Genomic DNA, 22,065 nt, shown 5'->3' with positions numbered 1-22,065 from the left:
AAAGAAAGGTAACTAAACAGTAATAAACTTCAATAAGCTTTGTTCTCATGAGTTAGTGGTGAGGAGAAAGAAACAAAATTTCAGATAAAGTACAAAATTTTTATTCTACTAACTGTATTTCATATACTACAAAATAGAACCAGAGAGTGAGTGGTAAAAAATTTATGTTATCCATCTTTTAAGGACTATAATGACATCTACAGCAACTATACCTTCTCAAGCACAATATCCAGAAATCACTACAAAATGATCTGGCTTACCAACAAGAACATAATGAGAAAAAAAATCACAAGAAAAGAGGCACACATATTATCTAATTATTATGGTTAGATAGAGCACAAATAAACTGTGATTACATATTATTACATATTGAAATAAATACATTAAAGAATTTCACCAGAAAACTGAAATCTATTTTCAAAAGGAAAACTACAATTCTAAAGCTAAAAATTTTCACAATTGAAGTTTTGATTCCATTAATGATATTAATAGTAGATTGTAAGAAGAGAAAAATGGTAAATTAGAAGATTGGTCAGAATAAATATCCAGCATGTAATAAATAGATCAAAAATACCTTCGAAAAACAGAAAGGAACATAGAAGATATGAGAGCTAGGGTGAAAATATTTCACACACATAGTCCTTGAGTTACAGAAAAGGAGGGTAAAAAAACATGATACAGAAGTGATATTTGAAGGCGAACTGCTGAAATTTTTTCTGTACTGATGAAAGATACCAAGCCGCATATCCAAGAAGCTTTCAATACTGCAAAGAAGATAAATCAAAGAAAACTAAAAGTGAGCATATAATAAAGAAACTGAAAATCAAAAACAAAGATAATTATAAAAAACAGCTGGAAGAAAAAAAAAAAGGCACACTACCTGGAAAATAATCTTAACAGCCATTTATTTCAAGAATGGCATTCATTCCAGGGATGTCATCTTAAAAGTGCTTGGGAAAAAATATTTCAAACCCAGAATTTGATAACTCTGCAAAACTACTTTTCAAAAGTGATGATGAAATAAGCATATTTCTGATATGCAAAAAAGTTGGAGAATTCTTTCAACCACTAAAGGAAATATTAAAGAATTTCTTCAGGGTAAAAATAATTACAGAAAGAAACAAAAACAAAAGTAACTGTACAAAACATAATAATAATGTAATCTGTACCTAAAATAAATGTAAAACTGAAAAACATAACACCAAACAAAACGGGAAATAGAGTTATTATTCAAGGTCCTAGCATTGTCTGAAAGCAGTAAAAGCACTAATTTAAGTTCTAAAAACTCAGTGATGCTTGCTTTTAAAATCCAGGAAATCAATAAAGAAATTAGCAAAAGAATGTACTATATAACTGCAAAGATAATAGAGAAAATGAGTAATTAAAATATACTAACCCAGATAAAAACAAAAAAGGAAGAGAAATAAGAATTTTTAAGATTTTAAAAAAACTATACAAAACATAATTAGTGATAAATTATTTTTTTACAAGATTTTATCTATTTATTTGGGAGAGTGTTGGGGAGAGAGAGAGAAAGAAGGAGCAAGGGGAGGGCCAGAGGGAAAAGCAGGAGCAGAGCTGGTCTTGGGACTTGATCCCTGGACTCTGGGGTCATGACTTGAGCAGAAGGCAAACACTTAATGGACTGAGCCACTCAGGCATGCCAATGATAAATTATTTAAAATTTTCCTTTGACTTCATAAATAGACAAGGTTGCTTAATATTGCCATTTCTATTTACCATAATACTAGTGGTCCAATTCAATGCCATTAAAGCACATAAAAGGTATAATGGGAATAAGAATTGGGAAGGAAAAAGCTACAGCTATCATTATTTATTGTCAGCATGATTATCTATATTGAAAAATACAAAGCACCTAGAGATAAATTATTAGAATCAAAAGCGATTTTAACAAGTTAGCTGAATAATATTTCAATACAAAAACACACACTATATTCATATGTACCATTTTTTTTTATTTTGAGAGAGAGAGAGAGCAGGAGTGAGTAGGGGAGGGGCACAGGGAGAGGGAGACAGAAACTTAAGCAGGCTCCACACTCAGCATAGAGCCTGATGTGGGACCGGATCTCGGGACCCCAGGATTCTGACTTGGGCTGAAATCAAGAGTCAGATGCTGGGATCCCTGGGTGGCACAGAGGTTTAGCGCCTGCCTTTGGCCCGGGGCGCGATCCTGGAGACCCAGGATCGAATCCCACACCAGGGCTCCTGGTGCATGGAGCCTGCTTCTCCCTCTGCCTATGTCTCTGCCTCTCTCTCTCTCTCTCTCTCTGTGACTATCATAAATAAATAAAAATTTAAAAAATTAAAAAAAAAGTCAGATGCTTAACCGACTGAGGCTCTCAGGCACCCCCTGCTTCACATTTCTAAATAGATTCAATGCAATCCAAATAAAAATCTCACCAAATTGTTCTTATGGAATTTATATACAAATTTAGGTGGAAGTGAAAGAGGCAACATGGCACTGATATAAAAAGTTTTTTAAAAAGTCTAGTAGATTAGAACAGCAAAAAAGATCAAACTTATAGAATGGATAATTATTTTGTAAAAACATACGAAATGCATTTTTAAGAAATAGTGTTGCTTCAGTTGAAAGTCACTTGGGAGGAATGAATCTTGACCCCTATGTCATAAAAGACAAAAAAAATTGGAAAAGGATTGTATATGTAACAAGAATATGAACAAAAAATACCAAAGAAATTACCTTCATTAAACAAAATAAAGATGAAAAGATTGATAAATTGAACTTAACTAGAATTAAAAATTTTTATTCACCAAAAAAAAAAAAAAAACCTAATGAAGACAAGCAGAGTATATAAGCAAGAAAGGTGTTATATCCATAATAAAGGAAAATTTGAAAAACAATAGAAAATGCACCACAATAGAAAAATAGGCATAGGGCAGCCCTGGTGGCTCAGCAATTTAGCACCGTCTTCAGCCCAGGGTGTGATCATAGAGACTCCAGATCTGATCAAGTCCCATGTCAGGCTCCCTGCATGGAGCCTGCTTCTCCCTCTGCCTGTGTCTCTGTCTCTCTCTCTCTCTGCCTCTCATGAATAAGTAAATAAAATCTTTCTTTAAAAAAATAGGCATAGACTTGAACAGCTGTTATACAAAATAAGATGTAAAAAATGGCTGATAATAAAGAAAGGGGCTCAACTTCATTCATAAATCAGGAAACATAAAATGGAAACACTAAACATACCCAGCAAAATGGCAACTATGTAAACAATCTGATAATGGCATATTTTGGAGATGATATAAAGCAATACACTGCCAAGACAAGTGTAAATGGGTAAAAACACTTGAGAAGGCTGATATAGTCAAGATGAATGTGTGTACATATTTTATGTTCTACTAATTTCAATCCTATTAAATAGTAGAGAAAACTGCATACATAGGCACTGAACATTTTAAAAATATATTTATGGCACATTATTTGGAAAAGATGTAAGGACAAACAATGCAAAATCCTCAACAGTGAGATAATGAACTCATACTATGGTCATAAAATAAACTACTGGGGAGAAAACAAATTAAATGAACTCCAACTACACAAGGCGATATGGATGATTCCATAGAATGATGGACGATAAATATAAAGAACACATAAACACTGTCACACACTAACACATGTAGTGCACTTCCATTTAGATAGTTTAGAAAACAAGTAAAAATTAATAACAGCTGTAAAATTAAGACTGGGTACGTTTAAGAACAAAAAAGGGAGAGTGATTTGGAGGTGCATTTAAGTACCTTCTTAAAGAAATCGAAGTAACATAAGCTTTCACTTTCAAATAATTGACTGAGTTATATTACATTTGAGCAATTTTCGATGTATATAGGCAATAAGACGAAAATGTTCTCTTAAAAGTTGATTACAACTGAAAATAAATAAATAAAGATGATATGCACATAATTTATAATACTAGTTAAATAAATATGCAATGAATAATGAAGATTTTTAAAACAACATATATTGCCTTGGGGCCCTATAATACTAAAAGATATTAGCTAAAATGAATATATAAGACGTAAAGAAACACATCAGAAATTTCATTCTGAACTTTCTTTTAATTAGGAAGAAACTGATAGAAAAAATGGAAAATAAAATTTTAGATTAAATAATTCAGATTAAATAAAAGATATTTAAAACTAACCTTTGAAAGGGAATCTCCTGTTGCTGACTGCAGATCCTCTATGTCTCTAGAGTCAGGAACACTGGGGCTGAAGGCCATGAGGTCGGCCTTGGGCGGGCCCTCCCCAGAGCACACCCTCTGCCGCCTCTGCTGCGAGTACGACCAGCTCCCCACCGCGCTGGAGCACACCAGCGTGGGCTTCCCCGGCCCGCACGCGCCCTCGCTGGGCGGCGCCGAGCACCGCAGCGCCGTGGACAGCAGCAGCGTGAGCACCAACAGGCTGGACACCGCGCAGATGGCGACGATCAGGTACACGTTGACGTCCACCAGCGCCGCGCCCGCGCCCGCGCCCGCGCCCGCGCCCGCGCCCGCGCCGCCCGCCAACACCCGCGACGACGGCCTGGGCGCCTGGCCGCTCTCCACCAGCGACAGCAGCACAGTGGCCGTGGCCGTCAGCGCCGGCTCGCCGTGGTCCTTCACCAGCACCAGCAGGCGCTGGCGCGGCGCGTCCGCCTCGTCCAGGGCGCGCGTCGTGCTGATCTCGCCCGTGTACAGCGCCACGCGGAACGGGCTGCGCGCGCCCCCCGCCGCCGGCTGCAGCTCGTACGACAGCCACGCGTTGTAGCCCGAGTCCGCGTCCACCGCGCGCACCTTGGCCACCACGTGGCCCGCGCCCACCGCCCGCGACACCGGCTCGCTCAGCGCGCCGCCCCCGCCGCGCGCCCCGGGCAGGGGCAGGGGCAGGGGCAGCGGCAGCAGCGCGGGCGCGTTGTCGTTCTCGTCCAGCACGAACACCTGCAGCGTCACGTTGCTGCCCAGGGGAGGCACGCCCGCGTCGCGCGCGCTCACTTGGAACTGCAGCAGCTCCAGCTCCTCGTGGTCCAGCGGCTGCAGCGCGTACACCTTGCCGCTCTCCGCGTGCACCGACACGTAGCTCGACAGCGCGCGCTCGCCCACGCGCCGCTCCACCAGCGAGTAGGACACCAGCGCGTTCTCCTGCGCGTCCGCGTCCCGCGCCGACACCGTGAAGATGTGGCAGCCGGGCGGGTTGTTCTCCTTCACGAACACCGTGTACTCGGGCTGCGCGAATGCCGGCGCGTTGTCGTTCACGTCGGCCACCTCCACGGACACGCTGGCCGTGGCCGACAGCGAAGGCGAGCCTCCGTCGCGTGCGGTCACTACCAGAGCGTAGTTCGCCACGCTCTCTCTGTCCAGGGCGCTGTCCAGCACCAGCGAATAGTAATTCTTGAAGGTGGACACCAGCTTGAAGGGGACTTGGGGTGTGAGTGAGCAGGTCACCTGCCCGTTGGCGCCAGAGTCACGGTCGGATACGCTGATTAGCGCGATTACTGTGCCTAATGGAGCGTCTTCTCTGACTGGAAGCGACAGAGACTTGAATTCCATTACTGGGACATTATCGTTGGTGTCCTCAACTTCCACCATAACTGTACAATGGCCAGAGAGTGGGGGTTGTCCTTTATCAATACCCTCTACAAGAATTTCATAGGATTTGCTTTCTTCAAAATCGATATATCCCTTTACCATAATTTCTCCGGTTATTGGATCTAGGTAAAACTTGGATTCCACATTTGGTAAAATATCAGTTGAGAATGAATAAATAATGTCCGCATTCGAGCCTTCATCTAAATCTGAGGCGTTAAGTTTCATTACCAGCGTTCCATGAGGAACATTTTCTGGTAATTTCACGGCATAGAGTGTTTTGTCGAAAGCTGGGGCGTTGTCATTGGCGTCCAGCACTTTGATGAGTAACTGAACGGTGCCAGTCAGCTCAGGTTTGCCTCTATCAGTGGCCGTGAGCAATAAATGAAGTTCCGGAGATTGCTCCCTGTCTAAAGGCTTCCTTAACATTAGCCCAAGATGTTTCACCCGCTCGTCTTCGGACGGTTTATCAAGCGAGAAATACTCATTGGGGCTCAACGTGTAGGTCAGCATAGCGTTGGCCCGGATATCTGCATCAGATGCGCCCTCTAGTGGAATCCGGGAGTTAATAGGCCTGGATTCCGCCATAAATAGATTCTTTTGTGTTCCAGGGAACAGAGGCGGGTTGTCATTAATGTCCTTCACCTCCACCTCCACATGGAAAACCTGCAGCGGCCTGTCCACGATCACCTCCAGGTGGATGCTGCACTCCGCGCTCCGCCCGCACAGCTCCTCCCGGTCGATCCGAGAATTCACAAACAAAATGCCATCCTGCAGATTTACCTCCAGAAGGTCCCCGTGGCCTTTGGATGCCAGTCGGAACAAGCGCGGCACCAGCTCCGCCAGCTCCAGCCCCAGGTCCTGGGCGATGCGACCCACGAAGGTGCCGCGCTTGGCCTCCTCCGGGACCGAGTAGTGGACCTGGCCGCTCCCTGCTTTCCAGGCTGCGAGGAACAGAAGAGAGAGCAACAGACGCCGGGATTCCTGGCCGCTTCCCCAGGAAAACTCCATCTCCAGCCCGCAGTGGTTTGTTTTCATCAAAGGATCTTGTTTCAAAATCAAGAAAAATCTAACTGTTCAGTCTAGTGCCACTGTATCCTCCATTTCTCAGTGTCTGGATGCTGGATGCAGCTTCTTTATCAGAACCGAAGAGATTTTTTCTTTCTCTGTAAGATCAATTTTATGGTACAGAGCGACATCATGTGGTTCCAAACCTTAAGTAATGGATTCTGCTACCGGTAAGTCTTATTCTCTCAGCCATTCCGCATACTTTAACGCCATTAGAAAAAAGAAACCCATTTTATACTTCTAAGTATAAAACACATTTTATACTGCTAAGGTCCTTGTTTTGTACCGTTGATTGAGTGTGATCCTTAGTTTTACACAGGTGCAGCTTTTAGTTCAGTGGAAATCCTTTTTTCATACAGATTTTAAGTATTTATAGAGACCCAGCTGTAGTTAACATAAACTTTGTAAACATAGAATTGTTAAGTGTTGATTAGGAAAATTCATTACAGATTTTATGTGTTCTTGAGAATCAAGGAAAGTAGTTATTAATGGTCATACAGTCTTCATCTTTGGATTTCATACTCCTGGTGTGGAAGACTTGAGAGAAGTCTCCCATCTAGGAAACCTCCAATACCAAGAATAAGTCATTGAAAGGGAATTTTTAAAAGTGTTCGAAAGGGACACCGGGGTGGCTCAGCGGTTGAGCGTTTGATTTTGGCTTAGGGCATGATCCAGGAGTCCCAGGATCTAGTCCCACATTGGGCTCCCTGCAGGGAGCCTGCTTCTCCCTCTGCCTGTGTCTCTGCCTCTGTCTCTCTCATGAATAAATTTTTTAAATCTTTAAAACAATGTTCGAGAAAGGAAGCAAAAATCACCAGCATTTAACTGAAAGTCTTCTTTAATTCATCTAAGGGCTGAAGGTTCAAGGAGTTTTATCAAGGAAGTAGCATGTTGTGGTATATAATTGGTGTGGGAAAGTATTGCACATAATTTTATTAACAAATACACTCACATCCCACAAGCAAGATTGGTATTCTTAATTTGTCTCTTAAATTTATAAATACTTGCCTGTTCTCCAATGTCTAACATGTATAAACTTCTATTTTATTCTACAGTGCTCATGTATTTTAGTGAAAGTGGACAATTTCCTGCTTTCAATAATATTTTCACTCAGCAAGACATACTCATTTCATCCCCTAAGTACTGTTCACCATTTCCAAATACTTCATAAAGCAATTTCCCCCATTTTATACCTATTTAAAAATTTCTTGACCTTTTCATAAAATGAAGACTTTCATGGTTAAACCAATTGAGCAGGTACCTTTATCTTCCTTTATATACTATAGCATACAGATGGAATCACTTGGGTCATTTTTACATTAATTATCTCTGTTGTAGTCATTTGGGCATGTGTCTAATGACATAGGTGTCATGTAATAAGCACAAAGATCCAAATAATTGGAACCTTCTTTTATGAAATATAAACTTTTAAAGAGAATAGTTGTGTCTTATATTTTTTTTAATTTTTAAAAGATTTTATTTATTTATTCATGAGAGACAGAGACAGAGAGAGAGGCAGAGACACGGGCAGAAGGAGAAGCAGGCTCCATGCAGGGAGCCCGATGTGCGACTCAATCCCGGGTCTCCAGGATCACACCCTGGGCTGAAGGCGGCACTAAATCACTGAGCCACCAGGACTTCCCTGTGTCTTATAAGTTTAAGAGCTCAGAATACATACCTAGTATTTCCTGAATATTTACATATTAGAATGGTTTGGTTCTCTTCAATTGCCTAATAAAATGTATTCAATTAAGGTGGTCACAAATCTAATTAGGAAAATAATTATGTCTCAGCAGTAGCCTCTATAATTTTCCAGAGATGCAAAAATATTTTACTTGGACATTACCCTAATTAAGATATATTTCAATTTCCATATTGAAAACCTAGACTTGAGCTTAGTTTTCCTTCTAGTTCTTGGTATTCATGACCTTAGAGACATCCTGAGTTTTAAAAGTCAATGAAGAGGGCAACCCTGGTGGCTCAGAGGTTTAGCGCCACCTTCAGCCTAGGGCCTGATCCTGGAGACCTGGGATCGAGTCCCACTTCAGGCTCCTTGCATGGAGCCTGCTTCTGTCTCTCCTCTCTGTGTATTCTTGTGAATAAGTAAATAAAATGTTTATATATAAAAAAATCAATGAAAAATTCTCGATAAATATAGCACAATATATTTTCCTGACATAAGGAGACTTAACATAAAAGGACACGATGGTAATTATTTTCAAACTTTCTTTGCCTCTTATATTCATAAACCTCTTTCCCCCATGCTTGTTTAGAACAAAAAAGATCAAGCTACTGAAAATAGCTTTAGGCTTCCATTCTATGAAGACCCACATTCACATACACACAAATATATTTTCTGAATTAAAACATCAATCAGAGGAGATTCTCTGATTGAGGACCCAAACTGTAGATTTGCACAAAATGATTATACATGTCAAACATGCTGGAAGAAACTGAAAAAAGAGTCCCTTTCCATTTACTTTACTTTGAAAATAACTAAATGTATAGATGAGGAATGCAGTAGAATATAAAGGATATTTATGTGAGAACTATTAGTATTCATCTAGTATGGTAGCAATATGTCTCTAAGGAGAAAACTCAAAAGTCTTTAAAATGTCTTATTAGCGTGAGATCTTGTTAGTCAAGAATTTGAGGGATCCCTGGGTGGCGCAGCAGTTTGGCGCCTGCCTTTGGCCCAGGGCCTGATCCTGGAGACCCAGGATCGAATCCCACATCGGGCTCCCGGTGCATGGAGCCTGCTTCTCCCTCTGCCTGTGTCTCTGCGCCTCTCTCTCTGTGTGTGACTATCATAAATAAATAAAAATAAAAAAAAAGAATTTGAAAAAGAGCTCAATTTAAAGACTGAAGTCCCACATCCTGAGAAACAAGAACTTTGGATGACCCTATCAATTACAACACGATGAAAATGAGGCCTAATGAAATAACGTGTGAACTCAGGTTGGACATTCTGTGGCTAACACTTGATGGGCAGGGGCCAAAAAAGGATAGTGAGAGAGAAGGAAATGAAAATGGGAAAAAAGAGGATGATTTCTCTATTGTATATGTTAGCCTCAACCACAATATTACTGAGCATTAACCAGGTTTCAGAAAGTAAGCCTGTACAGGAAGTAGGAAGTCCTAGTTATAATCTGTGTAGAGGGATCCCTGGGTGGCGCAGCGGTTTGGCGCCTGCCTTTGGCCCAGGCGCGATCCTGGAGACCTGGGATCGAATCCCACGTCGGGCTCCCGGTGCATGGAGCCTGCTTCTCCCTCTGCCTGTGTCTCTGCGCCTCTCTCTCTCTCTCTCTCTCTGTGACTATCATAAATAAATAAAAATTTTAAAAAATCTGTGTAGAAAAATATTCCATATAATTATATACACTGGAACCCAATGACCTCCCACAAGGTTAGTATTCTCTTTTTGTCTTTCGTGGTTTAGAAATAATCGCTTGTTTTCTAGTCTCTAATATGGCTAAGTTTCAGTTTCTAGTGGCAAGGAAACTTGAATGGAAGTACATCTATTTGGAGTAATTATCAAATGCCAAATACAGAAATGACTACAAAATAATCTCATTTTGTTTTATTTGGTTCCAGTTATTTGGAGCTTTTATGTACTATATAACATTAATGGACAGATTGGCATTTAGAGGAAAGTTGCAAATAATACTAACTTATTGGAGTTTGGGGACATTAGCATCCTTAATACTGTTTGTGAAATAGGTTGATTAATAAGTTTGCTTGTAGAACTGTTTTTAAAATATTTATTTATTTATTTTTGAGAGCAAGCATGGGATAGGGGTAGGGGCAGAGGGAGAGAGAATCTTAAGTAGACTCCTGGCAGAGGACCAAGCCCCACTCAGGGCTGGATCTCACCATTCTGAGATCATGGACTAAGTGGAAACCAAGTGTCAGATAGATGCTTAACCAACTGCAATACCCAAAGCCCCTAACAGTGTTTAAATTAGATATAGAGTAATATTCTCAACAAACTGTCCTGATGGAAAATAATCATAATAAAATTAATAACATACTTTCAAAAAGAATATTTTCTAAATGATGATATGCTGAAGGGAATATAAAATTTCAGTTCCTATTGATTTTTTCAATGCTTACTAATAAAAGTAATGAGCAACTTGAGACAAAGATATGATTCTAAAGCAAAAAATTATTATTATGGTGTGTGTGGTTTTCTTTACCCAACTAGAAAACTAGCAACAATACAATGAATTACCAAATGTGAACACAAAGACTAAAATAAATTATACTCAAGTAGAAAGAAAGAGCTTAGACTTCAGATAAATGAGTGAGTAAAAGAGGCTTCATAGAGACAACAGGCTTAATAAACTAATATTTGAAACTGAGGTTATAAAGTGGTGAGACTTATGGTGAACTCATAAATTGGGCCAGTAACATCTAGACCAACGTCTAATAAGAATCCCAAATGAGAAGTGGCAAAAGGTATTGAAGCCTTGCACAAAGATTAGTACACCACAGTTGGAATCAAATATTCTAAACAGTACAGTTGATCAAGGAAAATATATTTAGTTTCTATCCATACATTAGCAATAAAATAATCCTACTATTGCACCTACTAACAACAAAAAACTACAAGTATGCTTCTTATTACTTATTGCTGATTCAATTAAAAAACGTTAGTCACAAGAAATTCAAACATTCTAACCACAAAAACCTGGAAAACTAATTACCAAAAACCACATGTCTCAAAAGAATAGAAACATTGAAGAATAAAAAAACAAGGACATTTTGAAAGGATTTTTTAAAAAGTACTTACTTTAGGAGAAAGATCAACCTCCACATTCAGCTGTTCTCTGTCTCCGCCAATGGGACCGGGTGGAAGGCTGGGGCTGAAGGCCATGAGGTCGGCCTTGGGCGGGCCCTCCCCAGAGCACACCCTCTGCCGCCTCTGCTGCGAGTACGACCAGCTCCCCACCGCGCTGGAGCACACCAGCGTGGGCTTCCCCGGCCCGCACGCGCCCTCGCTGGGCGGCGCCGAGCACCGCAGCGCCGTGGACAGCAGCAGCGTGAGCACCAACAGGCTGGACACCGCGCAGATGGCGACGATCAGGTACACGTTGACGTCCACCAGCGCCGCGCCCGCGCCCGCGCCCGCGCCCGCGCCCGCGCCGCGCCGCCGCCAACACCCGCGACGACGGCCTGGGCGCCTGGCCGCTCTCCACCAGCGACAGCAGCACAGTGGCCGTGGCCGTCAGCGCCGGCTCGCCGTGGTCCTTCACCAGCACCAGCAGGCGCTGGCGCGGCGCGTCCGCCTCGTCCAGGGCGCGCGTCGTGCTGATCTCGCCCGTGTACAGCGCCACGCGGAACGGGCTGCGCGCGCCCCCCGCCGCCGGCTGCAGCTCGTACGACAGCCACGCGTTGTAGCCCGAGTCCGCGTCCACCGCGCGCACCTTGGCCACCACGTGGCCCGCGCCCACCGCCCGCGACACCGGCTCGCTCAGCGCGCCGCCCCCGCCGCGCGCCCCGGGCAGGGGCAGGGGCAGGGGCAGCGGCAGCAGCGCGGGCGCGTTGTCGTTCTCGTCCAGCACGAACACCTGCAGCGTCACGTTGCTGCCCAGGGGAGGCACGCCCGCGTCGCGCGCGCTCACTTGGAACTGCAGCAGCTCCAGCTCCTCGTGGTCCAGCGGCTGCAGCGCGTACACCTTGCCGCTCTCCGCGTGCACCGACACGTAGCTCGACAGCGCGCGCTCGCCCACGCGCCGCTCCACCAGCGAGTAGGACACCAGCGCGTTCTCCTGCGCGTCCGCGTCCCGCGCCGACACCGTGAAGATGTGGCAGCCGGGCGGGTTGTTCTCCTTCACGAACACCGTGTACTCGGGCTGCGCGAATGCCGGCGCGTTGTCGTTCACGTCGGCCACCTCCACGGACACGCTGGCCGTGGCCGACAGCGAAGGCGAGCCTCCGTCGCGTGCGGTCACTACCAGAGCGTAGTTCGCCACGCTCTCTCTGTCCAGGGCGCTGTCCAGCACCAGCGAATAGTAATTCTTGAAGGTGGACACCAGCTTGAAGGGGACTTGGGGTGTGAGTGAGCAGGTCACCTGCCCGTTGGCGCCAGAGTCACGGTCGGACACGCTGATTAGGGCGACGACCGTGCCGAGGGGAGCATCTTCTAATACAGGTAATGATAGTGATTTGATAACCAACTCAGGTACATTATCATTGGTGTCCACAATTTCCACCAGAACCGTGCAGTGACCTGACATTGGGGGGGTTCCTTTATCTGTCGCTTCTACCTGGATTTCATATAACTTAGTTTCCTCAAAATCTATATTACCCTTTACATTGATGTATCCATTCACTGGGTCTAAGTAGAATTTCGAAAGAGTATCTGCTGACGTGTCTGTATTGAAAGAATATACGACGTCCTTATTTACTCCTTCATCCAAATCAGAGGCATTAACAATCACTGCTAAGGTACCGTTTGGTGCATTTTCGAATAAACTGACTTTGTAGACAGTCCTCTCGAATTCTGGGGCGTTGTCGTTAACATCTAGAATGGTGATCTTCACTTGAGTAGTGCCAGTGAGCTCTGGTTTCCCACCGTCAACTGCCGTTATTAGTAAGTGATGTTCAGGAGTGTCCTCACGATTTAAAACTTTTTTCAACACGAGTCCAAGGGATTTAATATTCTCATCATTTCTTTTAATATCCAAGGTAAAATAATCGTTAGAGTTAAGACTGTAGGTCAACAGAGAATTCGCTCCAATATCTGCATCTGATGCGCCCTCTAGTGGAATCCGGGAACCAGGCGGCCGGGATTCAAAAAGAAATAATTTTTTTACTGCCATTGGAAAAACCGGCTGGTTGTCGTTAATGTCCTTCACCTCCACCTCCACATGGAAAACCTGCAGCGGCCTGTCCACGATCACCTCCAGGTGGATGCTGCACTCCAGAGTCCTCCCACACAGCTCCTCGCGGTCGATCCGAGAATTCACAAACAAAATGCCATTCTGCAGATTTACCTCCAGAAGGTCCCCGTGGCCTTTGGACTCCAGTCGGAAAAGGCGAGGCACCAGCTCCGCCAGCTCCAGCCCCAGGTCCTGGGCGATGCGGCCCACGAAGGTGCCGTGTTTGGCCTCCTCCAGCACTGAGTAGTGAACGTGGCCGCTCCCAGTCTTCCAGACTGTGAGGAAAAGAAGTGAAAGCAGTAGTCGCCGGGCGCCTGAACCTTCTTCTCTCCATGAAAATACTATTGCAAGCCTTTTCCAAATATTGTGTCGTTCTTGCCTCCGTCCAAACTTCAAAAAATAATTTGAGTTCCTCATTTTTTTCTTAAATAACCTTACCATGCCCGTATTTCAGAAATGGTAAGGAAAAGCAGCATCTGAGCGCAAAAGGCATCCCGCATTTCTTTTGTGGTGAAACAGCCTGTAGTGGACAGCGACATCATGTGGCTAAAAGTGTAAGTATTAAATAAATGTACTTACCTTAAACAATTAGGTCTCCTCTTTCCTAAAATTTCTATTTTCGTTGTAATTTCCTTCGAGCACTTTTCAAATTCTTTATATTTTATAAAAATCTATCCTTATACCTTTTGTGCTAATTCATCACTTCCAAATATTCCAATCCATACACAGTAAAATATAGTTAATAGTGATTAACGTTATAACAGTAGTGGACATCTACTGGAAATATTCTCCATGTAACAAGCATGGGGTTTTAATGGGGTTATCCCGTTAAGTTCTTTTTTTCCATTAAATGCTCACAACAACTCTCCAAAGTGGGAAATAAAGATTCACTATTTACAAACAAGGAAGTGAAAACATATACTGGTTAAGTAACATAATGATATTAACTGGTGGTATTTGGGTGGGATGTCAATCTAATTCAAGACCCAAAACTTTTATGATTTGGCCTGAAAGTCTTCATTTTATAGAAAAATCAAGCCTTTGATATTCGTGACCACCAAAACATCAAGACATTGAAAGTAGGGGTATATAAAGGTACCTGTTTGGCTCAGTTGGTAGAGCATGTGACTCTTAATCTCAGGGTCTGAGTTCAAGCCCCATGTTGCATGTGGCTCCTACTTAACAAAAACAAAATGTATCTATACGTATATATACATATCCGTATATACATACATATTTACTTCTATATTATAATGGCAAGTGTTAATTTATAAATTTAATTAATTAATTAATTGATGGACTGTCTATGACCCATTCTTGTGTCCTTTATCCAATAATTATACCCTTGTTGTCTATCTTAAACGTTATTTATATAAGGATTCCAGAAGTCAGTTTTTTTACAGTGCAGTTCTTTCGTAAATTTGTTTTTTACTGTATGACAATAATGTGTGATTTAGATATTTGTTACATTCATATGACACCAAGTCAGAGTTTGTTTCTCAAATTTCCACACCATTTCTACATTTCCACTTACCTGCATATCCTAATATGTTCACAATATGAAATAATTATGTTTTTATTGCTCTCCACTCTAGATGAATTTCTGGATTCTAGTTCCCTAAAAAGTTGTTGCTTGAAAGTATTGGTGACTTAACCAATCAATTAAAAGAAAAGTAACTTTGGTATGCAATTCATTATTCAATATCTGAAAGATGAGGCAATGTAATATTCTAAAGGTCTCTGAATTCAGTGAGAATACAATGAGTTCTCTGCATATTTGAAAGTTGATCAGAGAAAATTCATAGTCAGAGGTTGAATGTAGAGAGGTAAAAGAATGTCCAAAGTTTTGCTTAGTGTTAGAGCCTCTTGATATAAAATCAAATACATGACCTAAGCATTAGGAGAAAAGTTTTCATATCATCTTTTTCTCCCATGTACTCACAGAATGCATGCTAGGATTGCCACTTACTCATATTTTATCATTCACATTTAAAATAGAATAAATTATCAATTAATGTTTTAATGGATAAATGAATATTTTAAACTTTCTCATGCAACATAAGAGGTAAGTTATATTAATATTTGTTAATAGCCAACTTACAATAATTTCTAATTGATTCTATTATACTAGTTCATGAACAAGTAAGTAAACATTTAAGAATTATTTTGGAAAAACATGGATCAAGGAAATAATTATAGATATCGTATGTCAGTTAGTGCTTTGAAGAATCATGAAAGTAGTGGCTAGTTTTAAAATGAGATACACAGGGTCCCTGGGTGGCGCAGCGGTTTGGCGCCTGCCTTTGGCCCAGGGCATGATCCTGGAGGCCTGGGATTGAATCCCACATCGGGCTCCCGGTGCATGGAGCCTGCTTCTCCCTCTGCCTGTGTCTCTGCCTCTCTCTCTCTGTGTGTGACTATCATAAATAAGTTTAAAAAAATAAAATGAGATACACAATTGAAATTTTTAAACACCAAGGACACCATATTAATGGAATACCTCTGACAAGTTATAATACTATACATTTCATGACATTTAAGAGTATGCTAATTGCAAAGTAGAATGCCACAGGCAATTTATGACAGAGTAGACTCCAAAATTTTTATTAGGCAATAAAGGTAATACCAAAAGAACAACCAATTTAGATGATTGAGCCATTGTGTGGATAAAGTATCAGTGAATAATATCTATTCTCAATTAGACATCTCCTTAGGTAACTTAATTTTAAAATCTAAATAATGAATAAGAAATCAATAAGAATTTAAGTGATAGATTGTGAATCCTGGAGGCCTGGGTATATCTGGATATAGTTTTAAAAGCTAACCATTTACCTATAGTACAAATGTAGTGGCCAGACTTCTAGTAGGACAGAGTCTACCCAACCATGCGTACTCTCTGCATACTCAGGTAATGAGTAGCTATGACACTCTAGGTAGGATGACTCCTCCCAAGAAAGAGCTTCTTCCTTATTTGCCCAAGTCACTTCTTTTTCTCTGTAAAACCTCAGATAAACTTTTCTGATTCCCAGACAATATATATGTTCTGTACTTTGAGACTTATTAACTGTTAGGAGCTAAGAAGTTTACCATAGAAACATATTATCCTTAGAAGATTTCCCCATCTAACTTCTCAATTCCTTTAAAAGCAGATCTGGGTGTTATTCTGTATGTTGGCAAATTGAACACCAATAAAAAATAAATTTATTATTTATTTTTTTTAATATTTTTAAATTTTTATTTATTTATGATAGTCACAGAGAGAGAAAGAGAGGCAGAGACACAGGCAGAGAGAGAAGCAGGCTCCATGCACCGGGAGCCCGATGTGGGAATCGATCCCGGGTCTCCAGGATCGCGCCCTGGGCCAAAGGCAGGCGCCAAACCGCTGCGCCACCCAGGGATCCCTAAATTTATTATTTAAAAAAAAAAAGCAGATCTCAGATCAAAATGAATGGCTTAGGTCAGATCTCTTAGTGGAAGTTATTTCTACAATTCAATATCCACATATATATACATGCATATGCGGGAAAAAACAGCAAAAAACTAAGAACCAAATAGAAGACAGTTTTAGACAGTTTTTCACACCAAGACATCTTCTTTTGAAGTTTAAAATTATTTTCCAAGTGCAACATTTATTTGCCAAGTTTATGTTTTACTTACCCAATACAGGAGTTCCCAATAAAATGCAGTCATTCAATATCAGTCTTCACCTTTTAGGAAAACTCCAGCTTCATTAGTTATATGGATGCTTCCAGGAGGAAGCAAGTGGGCTCACAATTGTGGAAAATGTTATCCCAGGCATAGAGTGTGGTGCCAGAGGCAGGTCATCCATTTCTGCACAGTGGGAGGCCTGCGCACATTAGTCTGGTGATACAGATACTGGGAAGGATGACTAAGCAACTCACTAACATAGTATGTGTCACTTACATAAGAACTAGGTTAGAGTACTCAGGACTTTTACAGGAAAAAGTTCCACCAACTGGTCACCCCACAATGTATTTTTTTTATTTTAAGACATTTTTAAATGTTTTTCCACTTCCTTTTTAAAAAAGATTATTTATTTATTTGTTTGTTCATTTATTTATTTATTTGAGAGACAGAGTGAGCAGAAGCTGGGAGGAGGAGCAGAGGCAGAGGGAGAAGCAGACTCCCTGCTGAGCAGGGAGCCAGATATGGGTCATGATTCCAGGACCTGGGCTGAAGTCAGACGCTTACTCAGGTGCCCCTATCTTTTTAAATGTTAAGATATTTTAGGGTGCCTGGGTGGCTCCATCTGCTGGATGTCCCACTCTTGATTTCAGCTCAGATCATGATCTCAGGGTTGTGAGATCCAGCCCACATTGGGGTCTGCAATAGGTGTGGAGCCCGCTTAAAGATTCTCTTTCTCCCTCTGCTCTTCCCCACTCCCCTACTCTCTCTCTCTCTCTCTCTCTTAAAAAAATAGATATTTTAAATTGGGGCACCCAGGTGGCTCAGCGGTCGAGCTTCTGTCTTCCGCTCACGGCGTGATCCCAGGGTCCCGGGATCAAGTCCCACATCCAGCTCTTAGCCGGGGAGCCGGCTTCTCCCTCTGTCTCTGCCTTTCTTTCTGCATCTCTCATGAGTAAATAAATTAAATCTTTTTTTAAAAGATATTTTAACAAAATTGAAAGAGGATTCTAATCTTTTCTCCTAAAGATTTTATTTATTTATTTATTTATTTATTTATTTATTTATTTATTATTTTGAGGGAGTGCCTATAGGGAAGAAGGGCCTGGGAAGAGGGGAGGAGCAGAGGGAGAGGGACAAACAGACTCCACTGAGTGGAGCCCCATGCAGGGCTGAATCCCACTACTCTGAGATCATGACCTGAGCTGAAATTAAGAATCCCAAGCTTATGCCAGGCGCTGCAGAGAAGGGATTCTTTTATCAATGAACTCTCTATTGTGCCTTAAAATCTACAGATTTTCCAAGTGTGAGATCTTAATCCCAAACAACAGATTATTTGACTACTGAAAGGTATAGTTAATATTAGAAATTATTCCTGAGTGATGTCATGTATTGTAATGACCTAAGACTTTTGGAGGTCCTGGCATTAAAAGATCCATTCAGGCTGCTTTCAAATACAAGGAAAAGAAAACCTAACTTAATTATGAAAAAAAACAAAGTGTGATAATAAGAAAACCATTGAGAACCAATTGTTCTCAATGCAAGAAATTCACCTCTATTTCATACCATATGTTGCACAATAGAATAATGATTTTAAAAAATAAGGGCAAAGCTCTGATTCAAAATAATAGAATCATAAATAAAGGATATAGAAAAATTCTAGAATTGACAGGAAAGACTCACCTTTCCTAAGTGTTCTGATTCTGAGGGTTGTTGTCTTTCTTCTGTGGAGCCTGGAACTTGAGGCAGGCTGGGGCTGAAGGCCATGAGGTCGGCCTTGGGCGGGCCCTCCCCAGAGCACACCCTCTGCCGCCTCTGCTGCGAGTACGACCAGCTCCCCACCGCGCTGGAGCACACCAGCGTGGGCTTCCCCGGCCCGCACGCGCCCTCGCTGGGCGGCGCCGAGCACCGCAGCGCCGTGGACAGCAGCAGCGTGAGCACCAACAGGCTGGACACCGCGCAGATGGCGACGATCAGGTACACGTTGACGTCCACCAGCGCCGCGCCCGCGCCCGCGCCCGCGCCCGCGCCCGCGCCCGCGCCGCCCGCCAACACCCGCGACGACGGCCTGGGCGCCTGGCCGCTCTCCACCAGCGACAGCAGCACAGTGGCCGTGGCCGTCAGCGCCGGCTCGCCGTGGTCCTTCACCAGCACCAGCAGGCGCTGGCGCGGCGCGTCCGCCTCGTCCAGGGCGCGCGTCGTGCTGATCTCGCCCGTGTACAGCGCCACGCGGAACGGGCTGCGCGCGCCCCCCGCCGCCGGCTGCAGCTCGTACGACAGCCACGCGTTGTAGCCCGAGTCCGCGTCCACCGCGCGCACCTTGGCCACCACGTGGCCCGCGCCCACCGCCCGCGACACCGGCTCGCTCAGCGCGCCGCCCCCGCCGCGCGCCCCGGGCAGGGGCAGGGGCAGGGGCAGCGGCAGCAGCGCGGGCGCGTTGTCGTTCTCGTCCAGCACGAACACCTGCAGCGTCACGTTGCTGCCCAGGGGAGGCACGCCCGCGTCGCGCGCGCTCACTTGGAACTGCAGCAGCTCCAGCTCCTCGTGGTCCAGCGGCTGCAGCGCGTACACCTTGCCGCTCTCCGCGTGCACCGACACGTAGCTCGACAGCGCGCGCTCGCCCACGCGCCGCTCCACCAGCGAGTAGGACACCAGCGCGTTCTCCTGCGCGTCCGCGTCCCGCGCCGACACCGTGAAGATGTGGCAGCCGGGCGGGTTGTTCTCCTTCACGAACACCGTGTACTCGGGCTGCGCGAATGCCGGCGCGTTGTCGTTCACGTCGGCCACCTCCACGGACACGCTGGCCGTGGCCGACAGCGAAGGCGAGCCTCCGTCGCGTGCGGTCACTACCAGAGCGTAGTTCGCCACGCTCTCTCTGTCCAGGGCGCTGTCCAGCACCAGCGAATAGTAATTCTTGAAGGTGGACACCAGCTTGAAGGGGACTTGGGGTGTGAGTGAGCAGGTCACCTGCCCGTTGGCGCCAGAGTCACGGTCGGATACAGAGACGAAGGCGATGACGGTTCCCAGTGGAGTGTCCTCTCTCACTGGCAAAGACAGAGGTGTGATTGCCAATTGTGGAGCATTATCATTTACATCCAGCACTTTTACTAAAACTTTGCAGTGATTCGACATTGGAGGATTTCCTTTATCAACTGCTTTTACCTGAATTTCATAGGATTTTGTATCTTCATAATCCAATTTACCAATTAGCCTAATTTCTCCTGAGCTGGAATCAATTTTGAAGTTTTTTTGAAAGTTTATTGTAACATGACTGCCAAAGGAGAAGACAATTTCGCTATTTACACCTTCGTCGGCATCAGAGGCATTTAGTGTAGTCACTAACGTTCCATTTGCTGTACCCTCTAATAAATGGACTCTGTACACAGCCTGGGCGAACAATGGGGCATTATCATTAACGTCCAGCACTGTGATCAGCAGTTGAACTCTACCTTCTAGCTCTGGTTTGCCCCCATCAGTGGCTGTCAATAATAAATGAAGTTCTGGTGTTTCTTCTCTGTCCAAAGGTTTCCTCAATTCAAGTGAAAGTGACTTACTGAGTTCATCACTTGCTTGTACGTCCAAAGAGAAATAATCACTGGGGCTGAGGGTGTAAGTTAGAAGAGCGTTGATACCAATGTCCTCATCAGCAGCGCCCTCTATCGGGAAACGTGAATCCACCAGTCTAGACTCAGGAATAAATAACCTTTGTTCTCTCGCTCTGAAAACTGGTGGGTTGTCGTTAATGTCCTTCACCTCCACCTCCACATGGAAAACCTGCAGCGGCCTGTCTACGATCACCTCCAGGTGGATGCTGCACTCCAGAGTCCTCCCACACAGCTCCTCCCGGTCGATCCGAGAATTCACAAACAAAATGCCATTCTGCAGATTTACCTCCAGAAGGTCCCCGTGGCCTTTGGACGCCAGTCGGAAAAGGCGCGGCACCAGCTCCGCCAGCTCCAGCCCCAGGTCCTGGGCGATGCGGCCCACGAAGGTGCCGTGTTTGGCCTCCTCCGGGACCGAGTAGCGGACCTGGCCGCTCCCCGCCTTCCAGGCTTCGAGGAACAGAACTGAGAGCAGCAGACGCAGGCATCCCTTGCCTCCTTGCCTAGGAAACAGCATCGCAAAACCACTACACCTTTGGTACCGCTCTCTCACATCAAAATCATACTTTCTTTACTTTATATCTTGAATAATGGATCTCCCAGCCGGTTTTGTCGTCTCTCAGGCTGTGACAAAATGGAGCTTCCTCCTTTAGTTTTTGGTGAGCTGTACATTAACGCCGACAATACTTTGTGGTATACAGCGACATCATGTGGCTAATGGTGTAGATTTTAGATTCATGCTTTGATTTCCAAAATCTATATATTTGCAATTTACTCAATGCAATAATTTTCAGTTAATGTTTTTTTGAAGACCGGTACACTTCAAATCTCACTTGAGAATATGTAATTCAGTACTGTCCTTTAGCTGTTATAACAAAGATACTACAATTCGATTTTGGGAAAATCAAGATATGCACAAAGAACCTTACACATCTTTTTATTTAAAACAATTTATCAGCTCATATAAATATTTGTAACTGAATACTGGAGCTTTAAAATAAGTCACTTTGACCACTAAAGTTCAACTTATTCTAGGATATCTGGGTGTTAATTTTTTTAATGATATCACTACCAGGAACTTATAGATAAAATTTTTAGAATTTTTTCAAATTTCAAATAAATACATTTAAAATTCTCTCAGCGTTAATGAACAACGATATTACTTTTTGATACTTGAAATCCTAGAATGATGATATTTGGGATATTTCCCTTTGTTGCTTCTTATATAACATCTAAGTGCTGAATAATAACTTTGACCTCCAAAAGTCA

General features: G+C 43.4%; 3 protein-coding genes across 3 annotated transcripts in view; all 3 read right to left on the bottom strand.

Annotated features, from left to right (window-relative positions):
- LOC112658864 (protocadherin alpha-4-like) overlaps positions 1-6,828 on the bottom strand; it is a 138,782-nt gene extending 131,954 nt beyond the window's left edge. The window contains 2 exon segments of the mRNA XM_049097434.1: positions 4,179-4,291; positions 4,293-6,828. Coding sequence (XP_048953391.1) covers positions 4,217-4,291; positions 4,293-6,635 — 2,418 coding nt within the window. The 5' untranslated portion in view covers positions 6,636-6,828 and the 3' untranslated portion in view covers positions 4,179-4,216.
- The window catches only part of LOC112658858 (protocadherin alpha-3-like), a 145,998-nt gene extending 131,960 nt beyond the window's left edge, over positions 1-14,038 (bottom strand). Inside the window, 3 exon segments of the mRNA XM_025445118.3 lie at positions 11,458-11,576; positions 11,578-11,826; positions 11,828-14,038. Of these exon segments, the coding sequence (XP_025300903.3) occupies positions 11,484-11,576; positions 11,578-11,826; positions 11,828-13,990 (2,505 nt within the window). The 5' untranslated portion in view covers positions 13,991-14,038 and the 3' untranslated portion in view covers positions 11,458-11,483.
- The window catches only part of LOC112658863 (protocadherin alpha-1-like), a 153,431-nt gene extending 131,959 nt beyond the window's left edge, over positions 1-21,472 (bottom strand). Inside the window, 2 exon segments of the mRNA XM_035713870.2 lie at positions 18,878-18,996; positions 18,998-21,472. Coding sequence (XP_035569763.2) covers positions 18,883-18,996; positions 18,998-21,313 — 2,430 coding nt within the window. The 5' untranslated portion in view covers positions 21,314-21,472 and the 3' untranslated portion in view covers positions 18,878-18,882.
- Positions 21,473-22,065: the final 593 nt, after the last annotated feature.

The sequence above is a fragment of the Canis lupus genome, chromosome 2, assembly GCF_003254725.2.
Source record: "Canis lupus dingo isolate Sandy chromosome 2, ASM325472v2, whole genome shotgun sequence".
NCBI lineage: Eukaryota > Metazoa > Chordata > Mammalia > Carnivora > Canidae > Canis > Canis lupus.
This window is presented reverse-complemented; position numbering and strand designations above follow the sequence as displayed.